This window comes from Spodoptera frugiperda, chromosome 19 (assembly GCF_023101765.2).
Source record: "Spodoptera frugiperda isolate SF20-4 chromosome 19, AGI-APGP_CSIRO_Sfru_2.0, whole genome shotgun sequence".
Classification (NCBI taxonomy): domain Eukaryota; kingdom Metazoa; phylum Arthropoda; class Insecta; order Lepidoptera; family Noctuidae; genus Spodoptera; species Spodoptera frugiperda.
The window spans coordinates 6,939,079-6,959,087 of record NC_064230.1 but is presented as its reverse complement, the minus strand read 5'-3'; the positions used below and the strand labels follow the sequence as shown (position 1 = coordinate 6,959,087).

The window sequence follows — 20,009 nt, the reverse complement described above, 5'->3', positions numbered from 1 at the left end:
TCCTCTTTAGCCATGCTAGCTAAGGAAGAGGCGGGGTGCATGAGGAAACGATCCTCCTCACGCCCCAACCGTTGCGAGAGACACTCCGGGCGTCGGGGATCGCGTGATCTCCAGCCACCGTAAGTGCGGGTCTGTAAGGCGAGCAAAGGTAGCTTGCCGCCTGACCAGAACCAGATACGTACTCAAAGAGCCATCAGACCACCATAGATGGATCCCAGTAGGGTTGCCCGATGCAGAGCTACTGACTACCTAGCGGGATTACCGGAAGGCTCGAAAAGCAGGAGTAGGAACGGGGTGGTTTTTAGTCAGTAAGAGTCTGACACTCCCTCTCACCTCGCCCAAGGCGGGAGAAGTCGTTGGATGATTTTAGCTCCTCAAAAATCGGGTTTCATTAGTAGAATAGAGCTCATTAAAACTTAACTTTTTTATGGTATAAACGACCAGATGGATCAAAGCTACACAATTGTCCTTGAAAACTAAAGGAAATCACAATGAAACGATGTGCAAGTGTTTTTATAGAAAAAAATATTCAATAAGGATATTCCTTTATATATTAATAAAAAAAAAAACAATCTGCTCAAGTGTGAATAATCAATGGTAATTAGTTACATATAGTTATAATAGTTATTTTATTAAAATAAACATACATACTAGTGTTTATACGATAGGGGTGACTACAGGCAATATGAAGAATTAAATTTGTAGATTGTAGAGTTGAATAAAAAGATTATGAGTCGTCACGCCTTTTATCCCCGAAGGGTTTACCGGGGCTCCGGCTCGACGGGCAGGAGTAGGAACGGGGTGGTTTTTAGTCAGTAAGAGTCTGACACTCCCTCTCGCCTCGCCCAAGGCGGGAGAAGTCATTGGATGATTTTCCACCCTGAAAAAAAAAAAAGGGGTAGACAGTGCACATTATGGCACGTAATGCCGCTATACAACGTACACCCATTTTTCACCATTTATGTTATAAGTCCCATGTAATAGGGGGTGAGTCTATTGCCATATACCGGACACAATTCTAGACTCCGTGCTTTGTCTGTGGATGGCGAGCAAGGGTAGCTCGCCGCCCAACCAAAACCGGACCCGTGCGTGTGGCGCGTCGCGTTCCGCGCGCACCTCAATGACCCATCAGGCCACCACAGATAGGGCCCAGTAGGGCTGATGCCTGATCCGGAACTGCGGACTACCTAGCGGCTTTACCGGGGCTCCAGCTAGAAAACCGGGGTGATTTCTATTCAGTAAGAGTCTGACCCTCCCTCTCGCCTCTCGCTCTTTCTTTTTTCTTCTTTCAGAAATCATTAGATGATTTTCTCCCCTTAAAAAAATATGCTTCTACTGAGAAATTTTCGAAAAGCCAAAAAAAAGTCCAGTAATACTTTGCCCGACACGGGATATGTGCCAGTCAATATATGTGTAATGTTTTTAAACAATCTACTAGAAGGCATCCCTAATTAGGTACACATACTATGAAAGTATGTAAAGAACTAAATAGGTGCCTATTATATATATTTATTTGTGCAACTGTTTGACTGTAGTACATAGAAAACTAGGTATATAATAAATAATTATTATAGAAGAATATATTGATAGATATGTACCTACTACCTAGTTATATACTTTATATACTACATAGTATTTAGTGATATCAGTGCCACCATATAAGTAAGTCGAATTCTTATTTTTAATATCTTACTAATACCTATTATAAATAATATGTGAAAGTCTGTGTTTTTTTATGGTATAAGCCGGTAAACGAGCAGACGTATCACCTGATGGTAAGCAATCGCCGCCGCGCATGGACACTTGAAACACCAGAGGCGTTACAAGTGCGTTGCCGACCTTTTAGGGGTTAGGAATTTAAGGGTTGTTGAGGAATCAGGGATTGAGAAGATTTGGAAGGGGGGTAATTGGGCCTCCGGTAACCTCACTCACACAACGAAACACAATGCAAGCGTTGTTTCACGTCGGTTTTCGATAAGGCCGTGGTATCACTCCGGTCGAGCCGGCCCATTCGTACCAAAGCATCTCCCACGTTCTCTCTCATCAATAATACTTTGCCCGACTCAGGAATCGAACCTACAGAAAAGAACCTCATTGTACGCACACTTGGTCCAAAGAGTAGATACCTAAACTTCTGTCAACAATCTGACATTTTTGTCAAAATCTATAATTATTATTACTCTTTGGTCAAAATTCCAAATCATGTTGTGTTTACAAAATTTTTTACGAGTTTCTTTAATTACTAGGACTTACTAAATTAAAGATCATGCGTGAATCTGTGAACTCTTCATAAAATAGTGCAACTGGTGAGATCTTCTTAATGGTATAAGCCGGTAAACGAGCAGACGGGTCACCTGATGGTAAGCAATCGCCGCCGCCCATGGACACTTGAAACACCAGAGGCGTTACAAGTGCGTTACTGACTTTGGTCAACGAAACAGCCTGCGGGTGACAGTCCACTGCTGGACAAAGAGCCTCCTCTACATAAGAGGGTTTGCCATAATCTCCGCAGGCAGGCGGGTTGGAGATCGCAGTGTAAAAGGTTCAGGTTTATCAAAGAGCGCTGCTGCACGGTATTAGTTAAATATGTAGATTGTGGACTCTTAAGACACCCGTGAGTGAGTAGGAGTGGGGATATGATGTATTCTATGCAGCTGTTACCGCACAGCTTCCTTAGGCGTTTCCACCAGAGATGTGCTATGCTACGTTGCTGTAGTTGCGTTTGACTTCCACTACTTTTACTTCCTTGCACAGCTACATAGCTTAGTATCGGTGGAAACAGTCGCATAGTTTCACAGCTTAGCTATTACACCTTCGCAGCATAGCTACATAACACATCTCTGGTGGAAAAGCACCCATAAACTGGATGCACCATCATGGTAAAGATCCCACCTACTCGTACGAAGCGCTTCGCTTAAATCTTCCTTGTGCGAACGGCTAAGAAGTGGAATTCTTTCCAGAGTATGTGTTCTCTGTTATGGTGTAGTGTTTTCAAGACCGAAGTGAATAGGTTGCTTATGTAGGCATGCTCCATCGTAGGCCACATCATCGTACACCACCAGGCGAGATAGATTACTTAAAAAAGCTATTTTTATTCCAGAAATGCGACTACCTCTCCCAACCCATCGTCGAAGCTTCTTCCTCATCATAATAGCATCAGCAATCCTCACATTAACCTGGCTATACCTACCCAGACACCCTCACAGAACAACTGTAGTCCAGGATCCGATGACACTCCACTCCCGTTCCAGATTACTCCCATTCAGTTTCTGGAACCACCGTTCCGTTTACCCAGAAAGGTATAAGGGCAGTTACTCCTGCATGAAATTCCCTGAAATCAATGATTTGAAGTACGCGGCTGTGTCGTGGCAGTGGCTGCCGATTGTGAATGGAAGTGTGTATATCTACGGCGCGTACTGGGACCCGCGGTTTGAAGAACCGTTGGTCAGGATCTTGGTATACTGTGATGTCGTCCCGGTGCCCAAACTATACTGCCAGTTGTGGTAAGCTTTTTTTTTTTTTTGAGGGGGGAAAATCATCCAATGACTTCTCTCGCCTTGGGCGAGGCGAGAGGGAGTGTCAGACTCTTACTGACTAAAAACCACCCCGTTCCTTCTCCTGCTTTTCGAGCCGGAGCCCCGGTAAACCCGCTAGGTAGTCCGCAGCTCCGGATCAGAGCTGTGGTAAGCTACCTTTCCTTTCTCCGACATCTTTAATTGATTTTGTCTGGACTTTAAAAGAGACTATGACCTCTGAGTTTGTTTCGGCATTTCTTCTCAGAGTAGTCCGATAGGAAATGCCGGCTACATCTAGTTATTTAAGAGATTGACGTGTAAAAGAGTTACATTGTTACCTATTTGCAAAATAAATATCATTTATCATTTGTTTAGTATGTGACAGATCCAGGGGCCTAAGCGTGCTTTGCCACCAGAGATGTGCTATGCTACGTTGCTGTCGATACGTTTGGCTTCCACCAATCATATTTATAGTTCAGAACTGGTCAAGTCCATCAGATAAGCTATGTTTTTTTATATAGAAAGATGTGTGTTATAGATGGCTTCCCTATTATCGGTAAAGTGCATCTTCCTCGCACAGCTACATAGCTTAGTATCAATAGAAACGGTCACATAGTTTCACAGCTTAGCTATTACATCTTCGTAGCATAACTACATAGCACATTTCTGGTGGAAAAGCACCCATATGGCTATTATCATGAACCAGCAGACTATAGGGCCCCAGGTCGTCTGTCCATGGAGATTTCCTTACTAAAATTAATTCTAGTTTTTCATACTTACTACTATCGGTGGCAATAAATTGAGCTTGCAGTTGGTCTGATGGTAAGCGGATACCGTAGTCTAAGTATACCTGCGACACTAGAGGAAGCACGAGTTGCCGACCATGTAGGGAACATAAACATCTTTTCATTTTTTTTTTATGAGACATGTCGGTAATCGGGCAGACGTATTACCTGATGGTAAGCAATTGCCGCCGCCTATGGACACTTAAAACACCAGAGGTTTTGCAAGTGCGTTATCGGCGTTTTGGGAGTTAGGAATTTAAGGGTTGTTGTTCGGGAATGGGGATGGGGAAGTTTGGGAAGGGGGAATTGGGCCTCCGGTAACCTCACTCACACAACGAAACACAACGCAAGCGTTGTTTCACGTCGGTTTTCTGTGAGGCCGTGGTATTACTCCGGTCGAGCCGGCCCATTCGTGCCGAAGCATGGCTCTCCCACACTTAAAGTTTTCATAGATCAGGGCGTGGCCAACTTGATTGGACATAAGATCTACTGTTTACTAACGAAATCTTGTGCCATCTACCTCCTAAATGAAACAGCATAGTCACAATCATAAAAAGACTTACTGCGTAGAATACCTAGAGTACCGTCAACGGTATTTATTATACCGTTGACGGAACAGCGATTGAAAAATGATATATATATAAGATGATGATGTAGTAGTTAGTAATTACGTTGCGCAATATGGACTATTTTATTTATATTTTTTGCCTTGCCACGATCGACTGGACTAGTGATCGCGATCGACCGGTTGGCCACCCCTATCATAGATGGTAAATATGATGGTACACTCGGTGGTTCCTGCAGCTCGAATCAACACTTTCTGAGGATGCTCCGTGGAGGAGCGAAACATATGTCGAGTGGTATATTGCATGTTATGTGTGTGTTTATGTTGCACCTCTGCTGCATGAGCATTTAATTGCGGGCGGGAGGGCGGTGCTGCACGCCGCATGTTAAAAAATACATGTATAAGCGGAATTAAAACTAAAAATCTTATTGTATTGTTAGTGTAGCATGGATTTCCGCAAAGTAACGCCTGATTCTATTCTATATAAAAACTAGCTGACCCAGCGAACTTCGTACCGCTTTTGCGTAGCAATGATGCTCTACTTTATTTTGTATAGCTGAGCTATGTATGAGTCCCTATTCAATTTGAACTGAAATTCATAATATCCTCCATTTAAAAATGTATCCATAATTTCCTGATCTCACTATACCTGAAAAGGACTTTACTAATAAAAAAAAAACAAAATATATTTTCATAATAGTGATTATTCCATAGGATTCAATAATTTCACTAATATTTTTACAAATCGCTATTGAAGAACTTGGCATTTTTAAGTAAACATTGAGCTAAATACCACGCGCTCTCTTTATCAATTGTTGGCACATTAAAATGTCCAGCATTTTGTCCTTCAGGCGCCTTATCGGCTCTGATGACAATTTTGTGAATATCTGATGGCATGCGGTCTAATGCATTTGTGAATAATGCAACTAATTAATTGTGTTGATGGAAACATGTTTGAAGTTGTTCATCACAATGGATCTTTTTACTGAGTTGTTGTGTGCGCAACGCTGATCGACTTCTCTTGCTGAATTTTCCATAAAATATATTTGCAAAAATGTACAATTCTTCAATAGGCACTGGCAATAAGGAACCTGTTTGATGATATATTTGAATCCCTGAATCTGCAAGAATATAAATATGTATACAGGTTACAATTGTATAGCAAATTGTACCACCATGTGGCTCGCAAAATACTGCCACAATACTTTAGGTACATCATTTCAAATTAAAACTACTTTTAACCTCGACATTAAACAGCCTTCCACGGCAGCTTTAGGTAGTAGGCTTTACCAAGAACATCTTGCTCATGCCACTATAAAATACAACATGTTATAAAATGTTGCTGATTAAGTCTTCGGATTATAGACTATTGTTATGTATTTGACTTATTGTTTACAAAATAAACACATCACTGACTCGACATATTTTGCACCAGCTACACGGTTTTAAAACTAAAAAAAAAGTTTGCCATTATACTTACTTATTAAAAGTAGGCATAAAATTGTCTCGTATATTTTTTGTTGCCCCAAATTATGTCATTTGAAAGCAATTATTGTACTGCTGGATATGAGTAAAAAAATTAACCAATGAATGTAGTGGCTCTGGTGGCGGTACCAATGGCGTCAATTTGACTTGGCCGCTGGCGCAACACAATCCAGAGGCTTCATTTTTGAATTTCAATCCCAATGTGGACACACAATGTTCATTAGTCCAATAGCAACAATTTGCTCTGAACTGTAATCAATTGCCACATTATAACTGAATGCAGCTTTGTGGGGATTAAACACAACATTTCTATCTTGAGGTCGATTCAGTTCAAGTTCATTTCGCGCTTCGCGTTGCTCATCAGTTTGATTTGCTCTTATATTTCTTTGACTTGCCGTATTTCGAGTTCTGCGGCCTAAGCTTGTACGTCTGGTTGGTAGCATTGTTAAAAACGAAATTCCAACTGAAAATAAAAAGCTCTCATACATTTTCTGCATAACAATGTATATCAAATTGTAGATTTGTGTAGTCACCAAAAGTTACTAAAAATCAACATGAAGATGTGAACTTACCTTGATTAACAAACACTTATTAGCAAATACGAATCTTCTTAGTCTTTAAAACTCGAAAAAATATTAAGATTATCTCTCAGAAATATTGAAAAATATACATTTAATTTTGCATATTTTAAAAAACGCGCAATACGAATGTCAATGTCATTCACACCAATAGACTATATTGAAAGAGCATCGTTTGTTCGAAAACGTGAATAGAAACTTTAATTTACACAAAATAAATTTCTGAACACACGCGTAACTGTTGATAATTTGTCATTATTTCTGAACGCACGCATAAATATTTGAGGAATTTCTATTACCTAATGCTTAATGCACTTTTCAACATTTTCAATAGATTAAAAAAAAAATACAGACAATTGTTTATTCACCCTTTTCAAATAGTTTATGCATAAATGTCAATCATTATTTACAGAATTTGAATTTAGAAACAACAAATATTTGACATGTACAAATGAACATTTATTGAATCTAGCTTTTGCCCGCGACTTCGTCCGCGTGGTTGTGTGTGTTAATGGTTTGTGGTCAAAATGCTGCCGTATGTCATGCACAATGTGAATTACTTGAGAATATGTTACTGTTAGCATTTTTAAAGATATGTATTCCATAGAGACCACGACCGCCGATTCATCATTTTATATGATAACTAGCTGACCCAGCGAACTTCGTACCGCTTTTGCGTAGCAATGATGCTCTACTTTATTTTGTATAGCTGAGCTATGTATGAGTCCCTATTCAATTTGAACTGGAATCTATAATATCCTCCATATAAAAATGAATCCATAATTTCCTGATCTCACTATACCTGAAAAGGACTTTACTAATAAAATATATATATATATATATATATTTTCATAATACTGGTTATTCCATAGGATTCAATAATTTCACTAATATTTTTACAAATCGCTATTGAAGAACTTGGCATTTTTAAGTAAACATTGAGCTAAATACCACGCGCGCTCTTTATCAATTGTTGGCACATTAAAATGTCCAGCATTTTGTCCTGCAGGCGCCTTATCGGCTCTGATGACAATTTTGTGATTATCTGATGGCATGCTTTCTAATGCATTTGTGAATAATGCAACTAATTAATTGTGTTGATGTAAACATGTTTGAAGTTGTTCATCACAATGGATCTTTTTATTGAGTTGTTGTGTGCGCAACGCTGATCGACTTCTCTTGCTGAATTTTCCATAAAATATATTTGCAAAAATGTACAATTCTTCAATAGGCACTGGCAATAAGGAACCTGTTTGATGATATATTTGAATCCCTGAATCTGCAAGAATATAAATATGTATACAGGTTACAATTGTATAGCAAATTGTACCACCATGTGGCTCGCAAAATACTGCCACAATACTTTAGGTACATCATTTCAAATTAAAACTACTTTTAACCTCGACATTAAACAGCCTTCCACGGCAGCTTTAGGTAGTAGGCTTTACCAAGAATATCATGCTCATGCCACTATAAAATACAACATGTTATAAAATGTTGCTGATTAAGTCTTCGGATTATAGACTATTGTTATGTATTTGACTTATTGTTTACAAAATAAACACATCACTGACTCGACATATTATGCACCAGCTACATGGTTTTAAAACTAAAAAAAAGTTTGCCATTATACTTACTTATTAAAAGTAGGCATAAAATTGTCTCGTATATTTTTTGTTGCCCCAAATTATGTCATTTGAAAGCAATTATTGTACTGCTGGATATGAGTAAAAAAATTAACCAATGAATGTAGTGGCTCTGGTGGCGGTACCAATGGCGTCAATTTGACTTGGCCGCTGGCGCAACACAATCCAGAGGCTTCATTTTTGAATTTCAATCCCAATGTGGACACACAATGTTCATTAGTCCAATAGCAACAATTTGCTCTGAACTGTAATCAATTGCCACATTATAACTGAATGCAGCTTTGTGGGGATTAAACACAACATTTCTATCTTGAGGTCGATTCAGTTCAAGTTCATTTCGCGCTTCGCGTTGCTCATCAGTTTGATTTGCTCTTATATTTCTTTGACTTGCCGTATTTCGAGTTCTGCGGCCTAAGCTTGTACGTCTGGTTGGTAGCATTGTTAAAAACGAAATTCCAACTGAAAATAAAAAGCTCTCATACATTTTCTGCATAACAATGTATATCAAATTGTAGTATTGTGTAGTCACCAAAAGTTACTAAAAATCAATATGAAGATGTAAACTTACCTTGATTAACAAACACTTATTAGCAAATACGAATCTTCTTAGTCTTTAAAACTCGAAAAAATATTAAGATTATCTCTCAGAAATATTGAAAAATATACATTTAATTTTGCATATTTTAAAAAACGCGCAATACGAATGTCAATGTCATTCACACCAATAGACTATATTGAAAGAGCATCGTTTGTTCGAAAACGTGAATAGAAACTTTAATTTACACAAAATAAATTTCTGAACACACGCGTAACTGTTGATAATTTGTCATTATTTCTGAACGCACGCATAAATATTTGAGGAATTTCTATTACCTAATGCTTAATGCACTTTTCAACATTTTCAATAGATTAAAAAAAAAATACAGACAATTGTTTATTCACCCTTTTCAAATAGTTTATGCATAAATGTCAATCATTATTTACAGAATTTGAATTTAGAAACAACAAATATTTGACATGTACAAATGAACATTTATTGAATCTAGCTTTTGCCCGCGACTTCGTCCGCGTGGTTGTGTGTGTTAATGGTTTGTGGTCAAAATGCTGCCGTATGTCATGTACAATGTGAATTACTTGAGAATATGTTACTGTTAGCATTTTTAAAGATATGTATTCCATAGAGACCACGACCGACGATTCATCATTTTATATATCATGATGAAATGATGAAAAGTAGCCAAGGTTATCTATATTATTATCCTTTAATTTCCTATATATTGCGTATCAATAAAAAAACACATTGTTTCTTTATTATATTCCAAAAAAAAACATTCGTGCAAGCATAACCTCAACACAGACAGGGTTACTTTCGCATTCATAACATTAGTATGGTAGTAGGGATATTGGCGATTTAAATAAGTATATGTGTATTGAAGCCACAGGCAACGTATTAACGAAAATGACGAATTTTCAAGCAAACATTAATCTCCTCTATCAAGCATTCTACGCCTTCTACCTAGCCTATGTTCTTTCGCACCTCATTAAGTGTCTAAATACAAAGTTTTACTGTTACAGCTTTTAAAATGACGAATTTACATATGAACAGTCATCCCCTCTTTTTACCCATTCTCCGCTATTTTTTTGCAATAAAAAGTATCAAGTAAGGTCTATTCTATCTCAGTACCAAATTTCATCAAAATCGGTTCACTGGTTTAGGCGTGAAAGCGTAATTACAGACAGACAGACAGAGTTACTCTCGCATTTATAATATTAGTAGGGATTCTGTGCTCCAAGTCTCCAACGCACACTTATCTAATAGCATTTGTTTTTTAATATCCAATAGCAATATGAACTTTATCCAATAGCAATAAAGCTCAAATTGACTCTACGTATTAGTTAGAAAACGTTTGTATGGGATAAAGAAAAGGGCGGTTTTTAGGGCTTTTCCGTCAATTATTTGATATTTTCTCGCCGTAAAAACCATCCTTGAACTTCGACGAATATAACAAAAAAAGAATTGGCCAAATTGGTCCACGCGTTCTCGAGTTATGCGCTTACCAACGATTTTAGCGATTCATTTTTATATATAAGATGATGGTGTAATCAAAGAATTTGTTGGTCATCCAGGGGCCTTAGTCTGCTATTACAATGGTCGATCATTGAGCAGTGCGAGAGGGACGGAGCTATGTAGGTTGTATAGCTCCATCCCTCTCGCACTGCTCAGTGATCGACCATTCTGACACAATTTTAATAGCAGACTAAGGCCCCAGAACTCTACCACGCCACTTAAAATCATGTCACCACTTCTCACTTCTCTCAAACCAGGTTCCCCAACGACAATGAGCCACAAACAGAACTGGCGACCCCAGTCTACGGCTGGGAACCGGCTTGGGGTGGCCCTACCATGGGGGTGAACGAGCCTTACATCCTAACCTGCAGCTGTAGACGACACCCCCCTGAGAAGGAGACAGCGCCGGTCGCTGTGTCGGTGGTCACAGCCCCCTGCGGGGACGCTACTAATGTTTTAGATGTACAGGTGAGGAGAAATCCCGTGAGCATGCTTTTAAAATAGGTGTTTTATGGAACAAGCCCGCCATAACCTCCCATACCGCTGCAACTCCTGTGCACCAGGATCTACAGTAGATACAACCATGCAAACACCGGAACACTGAAGTCCAACGTCCCAGGGACATGAATGACTGTCTTGTATCACATCAACCGCCTATAAGCGCTCACTGTTAACTAAGGGCTTCTTCTCGTATGGAGAAGGTTTGAGCATTAATCACCACGCTTGCTCAATGTAGGTTGGCGATTTCAGCATCAGTGAAATTGTAAAACATTTTTTTAAAGAGTGACAATGGAGTTTCTTTCTCGTTTTTCTCCATATGAATCTATACTTTGGACCCTAGCTTCACTGATGGACATACTTACAGACAAATTTCTTTATTTTTATAATAACTATCGTAAGACTTGCTAAATTAACTAGAAATTTACTGACTACTACTTAATTTACTCACGCTCACTCAGTAATGGAGAAAAGCTCTACTAGTTTTGAGTCACATTTCTTTTTTTATGGAACAAATGAGCAAACGTATCACCTGATGGTAAGCAATCGCCGCTGCCCATGGACACTTGAAACACCAGAGGCGTTACAAGTGCGTTGTCGGCCTTTTGGGCGTTAGAAATTTAAGGATTGTTGGGGAATCGGAGATTGGGATTTGTTGACGAGTCAAAAGTATCTGTGCGGGTCGGAGGGATCAGGGTGTGGATCGTTTCCTCGACGTACCCGTGATTTGGTCAGGGAGCCAGTGGACTGTATGATGTGGTGGAGAGGAGAAATAACTCTAGTACTGAATTAACAATACTTTATTCCATAGGTTACAATGATGATGTTAACACCGTAGTGGATTGACTTACGCGACTACTTAATCAACATTAACACACTCTGACGATACATTTGATAATACGTGAAAGGATAATTACGACACTTTCATAATGACGTTCATTGACACACTGACTACTCTCGAAAGGAGTCGTCCTTATATAGGCGGGCCGCGCAAACAAGATCGTTCCTGTCCTGGGTGCACGTCGCGGGCGTCGCCGCGTTACCGACAAGTTCGTGCAAGCCCAGGAGCATGTTTAAACCAGACAGCGGCGGCGCGGAACAAAGGATCGCCGCCGGTCACCTTTGATATTCGTGTTTAAACATGCTTTTTAACAGGAACGATCAGGTTTGATACATGTTGCGGGCGGCTCGCCACCTTTGCATTGCTGTCGTGCACATTTCTCCCGCCGTCGCCATCAGGCGACTCCTTGGTGGGCACGACAATGCGCTCTATTGGTCTTCGGAGTACGAGTCCTCTGGTCACTCGTACCTCTCCTTCTGCGTCTGGTAGCACCTGCGTTACTCTGCCTTTAGGCCAGGTGTTACGTGGAAGGTCAGGGTCGGAGGTTACGACGACGTTTCCAACCTTGGGTGGGGTGCTGCTGCCGAGGGCTCCCGCCGGTTTCAAAGGCGCGGCAGGCACATACATTCCCATCTTCGCCAAATCGGCGACACCGGTGGTACGAGCTTCCAGCTTATAGACCACGCATGTGACTCACTACCTAAACCTAACCTAATCTAAAGCGCTTAAGGTGCTTTTACCTAAGTTCCTATCAGCCGCTTAGGTAGCGTTGTCACTACATACTAATTGAGGCTAATCTATACCTATACTTATTAGCTAACCTATACCATAAACTAATACCTAATATCTATACCTAGACCTATATATATACCTAATACCTATAAACTTTAGTCTAGTTGCTAGCTAAGTCTACGCTAAGAGCTAGCTATTCCTAATACCTATATGTCTTTGTGCCTATCTACAGCTACACATATAGGACCATAATAACCTAAACGGGGGTACGGGCACGTAGTATTCCCGTTATCACATAAACTGCTATGTAACTTCTTAGGCTTATTCCTACGTTTGGGTACAACAGTTTTTTGTACCGCATTGATTTTCCCGCGCGAATGTGAAGTCCGTGCGCTAGCGCTGCATGTACTTAGCACTGATAACGAACTGCAGCGCGTCGCTTTGTCTTCGGCGCGTTGTCCATTCTTATCTAGGCGTCCTAGGGTGCCTAGATGAGACTTCGGCATTGTAGGTGCTTCTTGTTTCCTTTTCTTGAAGTTTCTATCGGGTAATCTTCGATTCTTCTGTTCTAGGGTACCTAAGGTTTTCTGTTGTAGGTCCTCTCTAGGTATCCTAGGTTCTAAACATAGCGGTTCTGATTTGAAGTTTCTCTTGGTTTCTTCAACTGGTTCTACATTTTCTTTAATTGTAATGTGGCCGCAGAATGTACTTGTATCTTTATTTACTGTGTACTGACATCCATGTAGAACCCAACCGAGCTTTGTGTACGATGCTACCGGTTGGTCGCGCGCACCTGTCCGTGTCTTCGTGGCTGCTAATAAATGCCAGTTGTCTTGACCAATCAAAATCATTGGTCGCGCGCGATCATAAACAAGACTGTTCTTTATGTCCTCTAGATGCCTACAATTGTTGATATCTTCGGTATGTACAGTTTGCGCTGAGACTTCCAACCTAGTTACGGTGCGCGCCGCCTCTATCTTCTGTGGGGCGCTATGGTACTTGCCTTGTATGTGGAGGCTTACGGTACGGCTTCGCTCGTGCTTGATCTCTGTACCTAAGCCTTGTATGCACATAGAACTTTCTGGCCCATCTGCACCTAGGATGTCTGCTACCGACGCGGGTATCAAGGTGACTGTACTCCCATCATCTAACAAGGCGTATGTATGTAGACTAGCATATGGTCCGCTCAATGTCACAGGAACTATCTTCAAATACGCGCGGCGGTTGTGAGGCGATGTTGTTACCCGCGCTGACGTCACGGATTCGTGCGTCGTCATCGATGGCGGCGCGGGCGGCGCTGTGTTTACATTGCGCTCTTTGTGCAACAGTTTGTGATGCTTCATGTTGCACTCCTTTACGTCACAAGTAGGCGCTTTGCACATATTTCTTCTGTGTTTAGTTCGTAAGCATCTAAAACACGTATTATTCGATTTCGCTATATTCCATCGCTTATCTATGTCTAGCTGCTTATATTTACTGCAGTCTGGTAACTTGTGGCCGTGCTGCTTGCATGCCGGGCATCGCTCACTTGATGTTTTCTGACGAGTATCTACCATAAACGTGCGCTCAACTCTGCGCCGTCGTCGTTCATCAATGGCGCTATCCCTATCTCGCTCCGGCAATGCGTACGCGCTACACTTGTCGGCCTCTTCATTCATGAACATAGATAAGAGCTTCAATACGGGAGTATCTTCAAGCTTTCTATTTGCCGCGTAATCATACCATTTATGTTTTAATATTGGCGTTAACTTTTCTATTATACAATGCGACATTTCTGGGCTATGTAGATAGTGGATTCTATTTAGTGCTTCTATCGTACCTACTGTGTTTGCAATACGACTAGCAAATATACAAATATCCCTAGGGTCCTCTTTTAATCTAGGTAATAATTTTACTTTCTCTAATTCGGTCATTATCAAAGCCTCAGGCCTACCAAAACGTCTTTCTAGTGCATCTAGAATGACCTGGGGGTCAGATTGACTAAATAATAGACACCCTACAGCTTCCTTTGCGGCGCCTCTGAGGCTTAACCTAATCCTAGCAACATTTTCTACGCTAGAAAAATATGTGTGTGAGTCACAATACGCGGCCTTATAAGCTATCCACTCACCGGGTTTTCCGTCGAAGACTGGTAGCCGCTGCATGAACTTCGGGGGCTCTCTCGAACTGCGCATGACCTGCGCTAGTGCCGCGGCGAGGGTACTTACGTCTATCAGTCTATCACTTACATTACCGTGTGACACTTCACTCGCGATATTGCCCTTTGTTTTCGCACACACACTTTCACGCACTTTGCCGTAGCCGTCGTCGTCTCGCAGCGGCTGCGCGCCCGCCGGGGCGCCGGTGTACGTCGCTCGCGCTGCGTGGGCTGCGTCTCTGCTGATCCTCCCGCCGCTGGCGTCGTGTGGCGGCGGCCGAGTCTCACCTCCGGGTGGCGGCGCGGGTCGCGCTAGCCACGTTCCTATTCTTACCGAAGCGAGGTCGTCCTCCAGCTCTTCGTCGTCGCTCGACTCAGCTTCGACTCTGAGGCGCTGCAGCTGTATTTCTTTCAGCCGTCGCCTTGCCTGTGCTTGCTGGACTTCCATATCAGCCAGCTGTAGCTGTTCTTTCAGCTTTCGTTCTGCCTGTGCTTGCTGTACATTCATGTCAGCCAGCTGTAGTTGTTCTATGGCCTCTAGCTCTGCGAGGCGCTTCTTTTTTGAACACGTAGAACGGCGTGACTTAGTATCGCTAGGCTTGAGTGTGGCGTCGATGTTGGTAGTCGCCGTAGACCCGCTTCCTGTGTCCGTCACTCGGGCCGAGCTCGATTCTGGTGCCGGGGTGCTGGCACCCGGTCCGGCGGTCACAGAAAGCTCTTGCTGGGTCTGCTCTCCTTTGGACTCTCCACTACGGCTGCGTGTTAGCACCATGTTGCTGGAACTTGATTTGGCTCTGAAGGACCAGAATGTGCGGGTCGGAGGGATCAGGGTGTGGATCGTTTCCTCGACGTACCCGTGATTTGGTCAGGGAGCCAGTGGACTGTATGATGTGTGGAGAGAAATAACTCTAGTACTGAATTAACAATACTTTATTCCATAGGTTACAATGATGTTAACACCGTAGTGGATTGACTTACGCGACTACTTAATCAACACTAACACACTCTGACGATACATTTGATAATACGTGAAAGGATAATTACGACACTTTCATAATGACGTTCATTGACACACTGACTACTCTCGAAAGGAGTCGTCCTTATATAGGCGGGCCGCGCAAACAAGATCGTTCCTGTCCTGGGTGCACGTCGCGGGCGTCGCCGCGTTACCGACAAGTTCGTGCAAGCCCAGGAGCATGTTTAAACCAGACAGCGGCGGCGCGGAACAAAGGATCGCCGCCGGTCACCTTTGGTATTCGTGTTTAAACATGCTTTTTAACAGGAACGATCAGGTTTGATACATGTTGCGGGCGGCTCGCCACCTTTGCATTGCTGTCGTGCACAGTATCTGTTTGTTGTATATGAAATAAATACTCTGAGTTTCACTTTAAGCTATCATCCACAGAACGCGCCATTCGACGAAGAAATAAGCAAGAGAACGCCACCACAGCGCAACAACTCTTCCATAGCAGTCTGCCTGAAGTGGCTGCACTACCGGAGCGATATCTCCGCCAGTCTGGTGGAGTGGCTGCAGCTCATCAAGCACTTCGGAGCCGAGAGAGTCTACATATACATCGTCAGGGTAAGAACAGCTTACTCCGGCTCGCAATAGGAGTAGGAACGGGGTGGTTTTTAGTCGGTAGGTACGAGTTTGGCACTCCCTCTTGCCTCCAGTGTGGGAGGAGCCATTGGATGTTTTTTTAATTAAACATGTAGGAAAGATAGCAAGCCTATTGCCAGACGCCGATTCCAATACTAGACTCTGTGTGCTACGGAGAATTTCGAAATTAAAATCGAAAATCTTATCTTTATATTATTACAGATTACCTGAAGGTAAGCAAAGGACATCTGAAACACCAGAGGAAGGGTTAGGAATTTAAGGGTTGTTGGGAAATCAGGGATTGGGAACACACAACGAAACACAACGCTGTGGTTGTTTCATGTCGGTTTTCTGCTCGGCCGTGGTATCACTCCGGTCGAACCGACCCATTCGTGCTGAAGTATGGCTCTCCCACACTTAAGGTTTTAAAACTCATAGACGTGCCATCATCAAAACAACTGCTGCTTAAAATAGTATCTTTAAACATAATGCTTGTCTCCGGTAACCTAACTCACACAACGCAAGCGTTGTTTCACGTCGGTTTTCTGCTCGGCCGTGATATCACTCCGGCCGAGCCGACTCATTCGTGCCGAAGCATGGCTCTCCCACACTTGTAACGCCTCTGGTGTTTCAAGTGGGCGGCGGCGATTGCTTATCATCAGGTGATACGTCCGCTCGTTTACCGGCGTGTTTCATAAAAAGAAATATATAATCTTCCAGATACACCCAAATGTGCGTAAAGTCTTAAAATACTACGAAGACCAAGGTTTCGTAGTAGTCACAGAGATCGACCACCCGCCGCAGATCTCTGGCCTGAAGCAGTCGAGAGGGAGCCGAGATTTTCGGGATCTGAGGAGGGAACTCCTCCCTCTGAATGACTGTCTGTACAGGAACCTCTTCCGCCACTCCTGGCTGCTGGCGATAGACCTGGACGAGATTATTGTGCCTCCTTCGTAAGTAGATCCTCTGACCTTGATGAATATTATACCAAGACATTGTAGCAGAGTGTTATACCTACATTTATTTTATTACTAGTTACTTCTACACGCTGTTACACATTGCTCGTAGTGTGATATTCAATTGAAAGAAATGATGTATAGCCACCCTATATACTACACAGTATATAGGGTGACTGGTAATTAGTGAACGATATTTAAACACGTGATTGTACTCATGATTACAAACAACTTTCCCGAAGAAACTAATTATGTACACTCATTAGTTTTATTTTTATCACAATAACAAAGTAAAGTCCAAAATACCTACTTAGTTCGCTCCTGACAGCTGATAAAGCGAAAGCAAGCGCTCTATCCGGCATTTTAGGAAAGTGAGGGGTTGTATCAATGTTACTCTCCATCCCATCAATTATATTAACATGATAATTATTAGTTAAACACACCATCGATCTATAATCAAACTTCACATTTCCCTATGTGACAATAGATGGCACTTAAATACAATTCTATTTTTTTCACAGAAGCGAAACATGGCCTTCAATGATTGGAGCAGAAATAGCCAATAGGTCTGATCGGGTAATTGATGCTCTGGTGTTTAGAAACTACTTCGTGTTGGATGGAGCTCAGAAAGACTTGGAGGGACCTGCCAAAGCCCGCATACTGTCCCATACTTGGCGCGCTATTGCGCCTAGCCCACCTGGTGAGTTCAATTAGGACTAACAGACATTTTTTGTATGGTATAAGCCGGTAAACGAGCAGACGTATCACCTGATGGTAAGCAATCGCCGCTGCCCATGGACACTTGAAACACCAGAGGCGTTACAAGTGCGTTGCCGGCTTTTTGGGGGTTAGGAATTTTAGGGTTGTTGGGGATTGGGATGATTGGGAAGGGGGGCTCATTAGGCCAATCCGGTAACCTCAGTCACATGACGAAACACAACGCAAGCGTTGTTTCACGTATGTTTTATGCTCGGCCGTGGTATCACTCCGGTCGAGCCGGCCCAGAGGCAGATGCCGAAGCATGGCTCTCCCACACTTATAACCATAAATGCTTGTCTTTAACATAAAATTTTTTTACAGGATCAATGGTAAAGTCCTTCATCAACACATCGACTGTGATTGCCATGCACAACCACTTGCCTATGTCTTGTGACAGACAGTGTTCCTACCATGATGTGCCTCCTGAAGGTCCAGGTAGACTCCTCCACTTCAGAGAGAAATGTTCCTACGATAATGAAGACTGTCCTGAACTTCATGATGTAATGAAGGAAGATAACTTTGCAAGCTGGAGAGCAACTGTTCTGCAAGAGATTAGACATGTATTGAGAAGCTTAGATTTGGAGTCTTTGGAGTAGGACTTAGGAGTGGGTTTTAAATTAGCTTGTTTTAATTAGCTTGCGCTGTTTGTTTGTTGGTTTGGGTGTTTAGTAAACTGATGTGAAACAACGCTTGCGTTGTGTTAGTGAGGTTACCGGAGGCTCAATTATTCTCCCTCCAATCTTCATAATTTCGGATTTCGCAACAACCGTTAAATTCCTAACCCCCAAAAGGCTGGCATCGCACTTGTAACGCCTCTGGTGTTGCGGTTGTCAATTTTTTTTAATGGGTCTAAGTCATCTGATGACTTCCCCCGCCAGAGCTAGGCGAGAGGGAGTGTCAGACTCATTACTGACTAAACACCACCCCGTTCCTGCTCCTGCTTTTCGAGCCGGGAGCCCCGGTAAACCCGCTAAGTAGTCAGCAGCTCCGGTTAGTAACTAGCTCAAAGCGGCTCCATCCTAGCGTTTGTCCAGCGTAAATGTCTAGCAGCGTAGTGTCAAGTTTCATAGTCTTCCTAGATAAATGGAACATCCAATACAAAAAGAATTATTCCAATCGAACCAGTAGTTCTGGAGATTAGCGGGTTTAAGCAAACTTTTGTTCTTACTCACGTAACTGTTTGACGAGGAACTCGACTAGTTTCAGTAGCAGCAACAGTCGCCGCGTCATGTGTGGAATACTGCTCATGAATATGAGTCTTTAAAACTGGTTAAGTTCCTTGTCATACAGTTACGTGAGTAAGCCGATAACATAATAATTTACCGAACAAACAATCAGACGAAATTCTTCAGCTTTATACATTAGTATGAATAATTATTTTTTAAATAACCTTGATTGAACAATGTGAAAAGTTCGCGTGCTAATTGTTTGGTTTGCCAAATTGTTATAATTTTGTTGAAAGGTTTTTAATTTTAATTGTAAATTATTGTAATTTTGAGTATCTTTAATTTTATTGTAACTTATTCTTGAATAATATTATTAATGTAAATAATTTAAGCAAAAATAAAAATAACTTATTTTCTTTAAATTGTGTTTTTATTTAATACATGGTATCCAGTGGATTTAAATTTAACATCGTCTTCTTCTTATACACATTTTTATTGAAATTGTTAAGTTATAAATATAATGTTAATGTAAACCAATTGTGATTCAAAATTCGTTAAATTAAATAAATTATGATTCACCTAAAACTATAGTCGAACATAATTCGACTTAAAATCAAAAACATTGCCATAATAAAAAATGAACAGTTGACATTAACGATTGGTACTGGCAACACTCAC

At 41.7% G+C, this 20,009-nt stretch overlaps 2 protein-coding genes across 2 annotated transcripts in view; both read left to right on the top strand.

The window, feature by feature from the left end:
• The window catches only part of LOC118281212 (uncharacterized), a 138,794-nt gene that overhangs the window by 88,822 nt on the left and 29,963 nt on the right, over nucleotides 1-20,009 (top strand). The gene's annotated exons all lie outside the window — the stretch shown is intronic.
• On the top strand, nucleotides 2,180-19,468 carry LOC118281170 (uncharacterized). The gene is made up of 7 exons (XM_050700731.1): nucleotides 2,180-2,306; nucleotides 3,101-3,503; nucleotides 10,900-11,110; nucleotides 16,256-16,432; nucleotides 17,171-17,403; nucleotides 17,928-18,106; nucleotides 18,487-19,468. Exons 2-7 carry the CDS (start codon nucleotides 3,103-3,105, stop codon nucleotides 18,759-18,761), a joined length of 1,476 nt encoding a protein of 491 aa, XP_050556688.1. The 5' UTR covers nucleotides 2,180-2,306; nucleotides 3,101-3,102; the 3' UTR covers nucleotides 18,762-19,468.

Coding starts and splice junctions, on each gene's coding strand:
- LOC118281170 (XM_050700731.1), top strand. CDS start 3,103: ATGCGACTACCTCTCCCAACCCATCGTCGAAGCTTCTTCCTCATCATA. Junction 3,504..10,899: donor AAACTATACTGCCAGTTGTG/GTAAGCTTTTTT, acceptor CTCTCAAACCAG/GTTCCCCAACGACAATGAGC. Junction 18,107..18,486: donor TATTGCGCCTAGCCCACCTG/GTGAGTTCAATT, acceptor ATTTTTTTACAG/GATCAATGGTAAAGTCCTTC.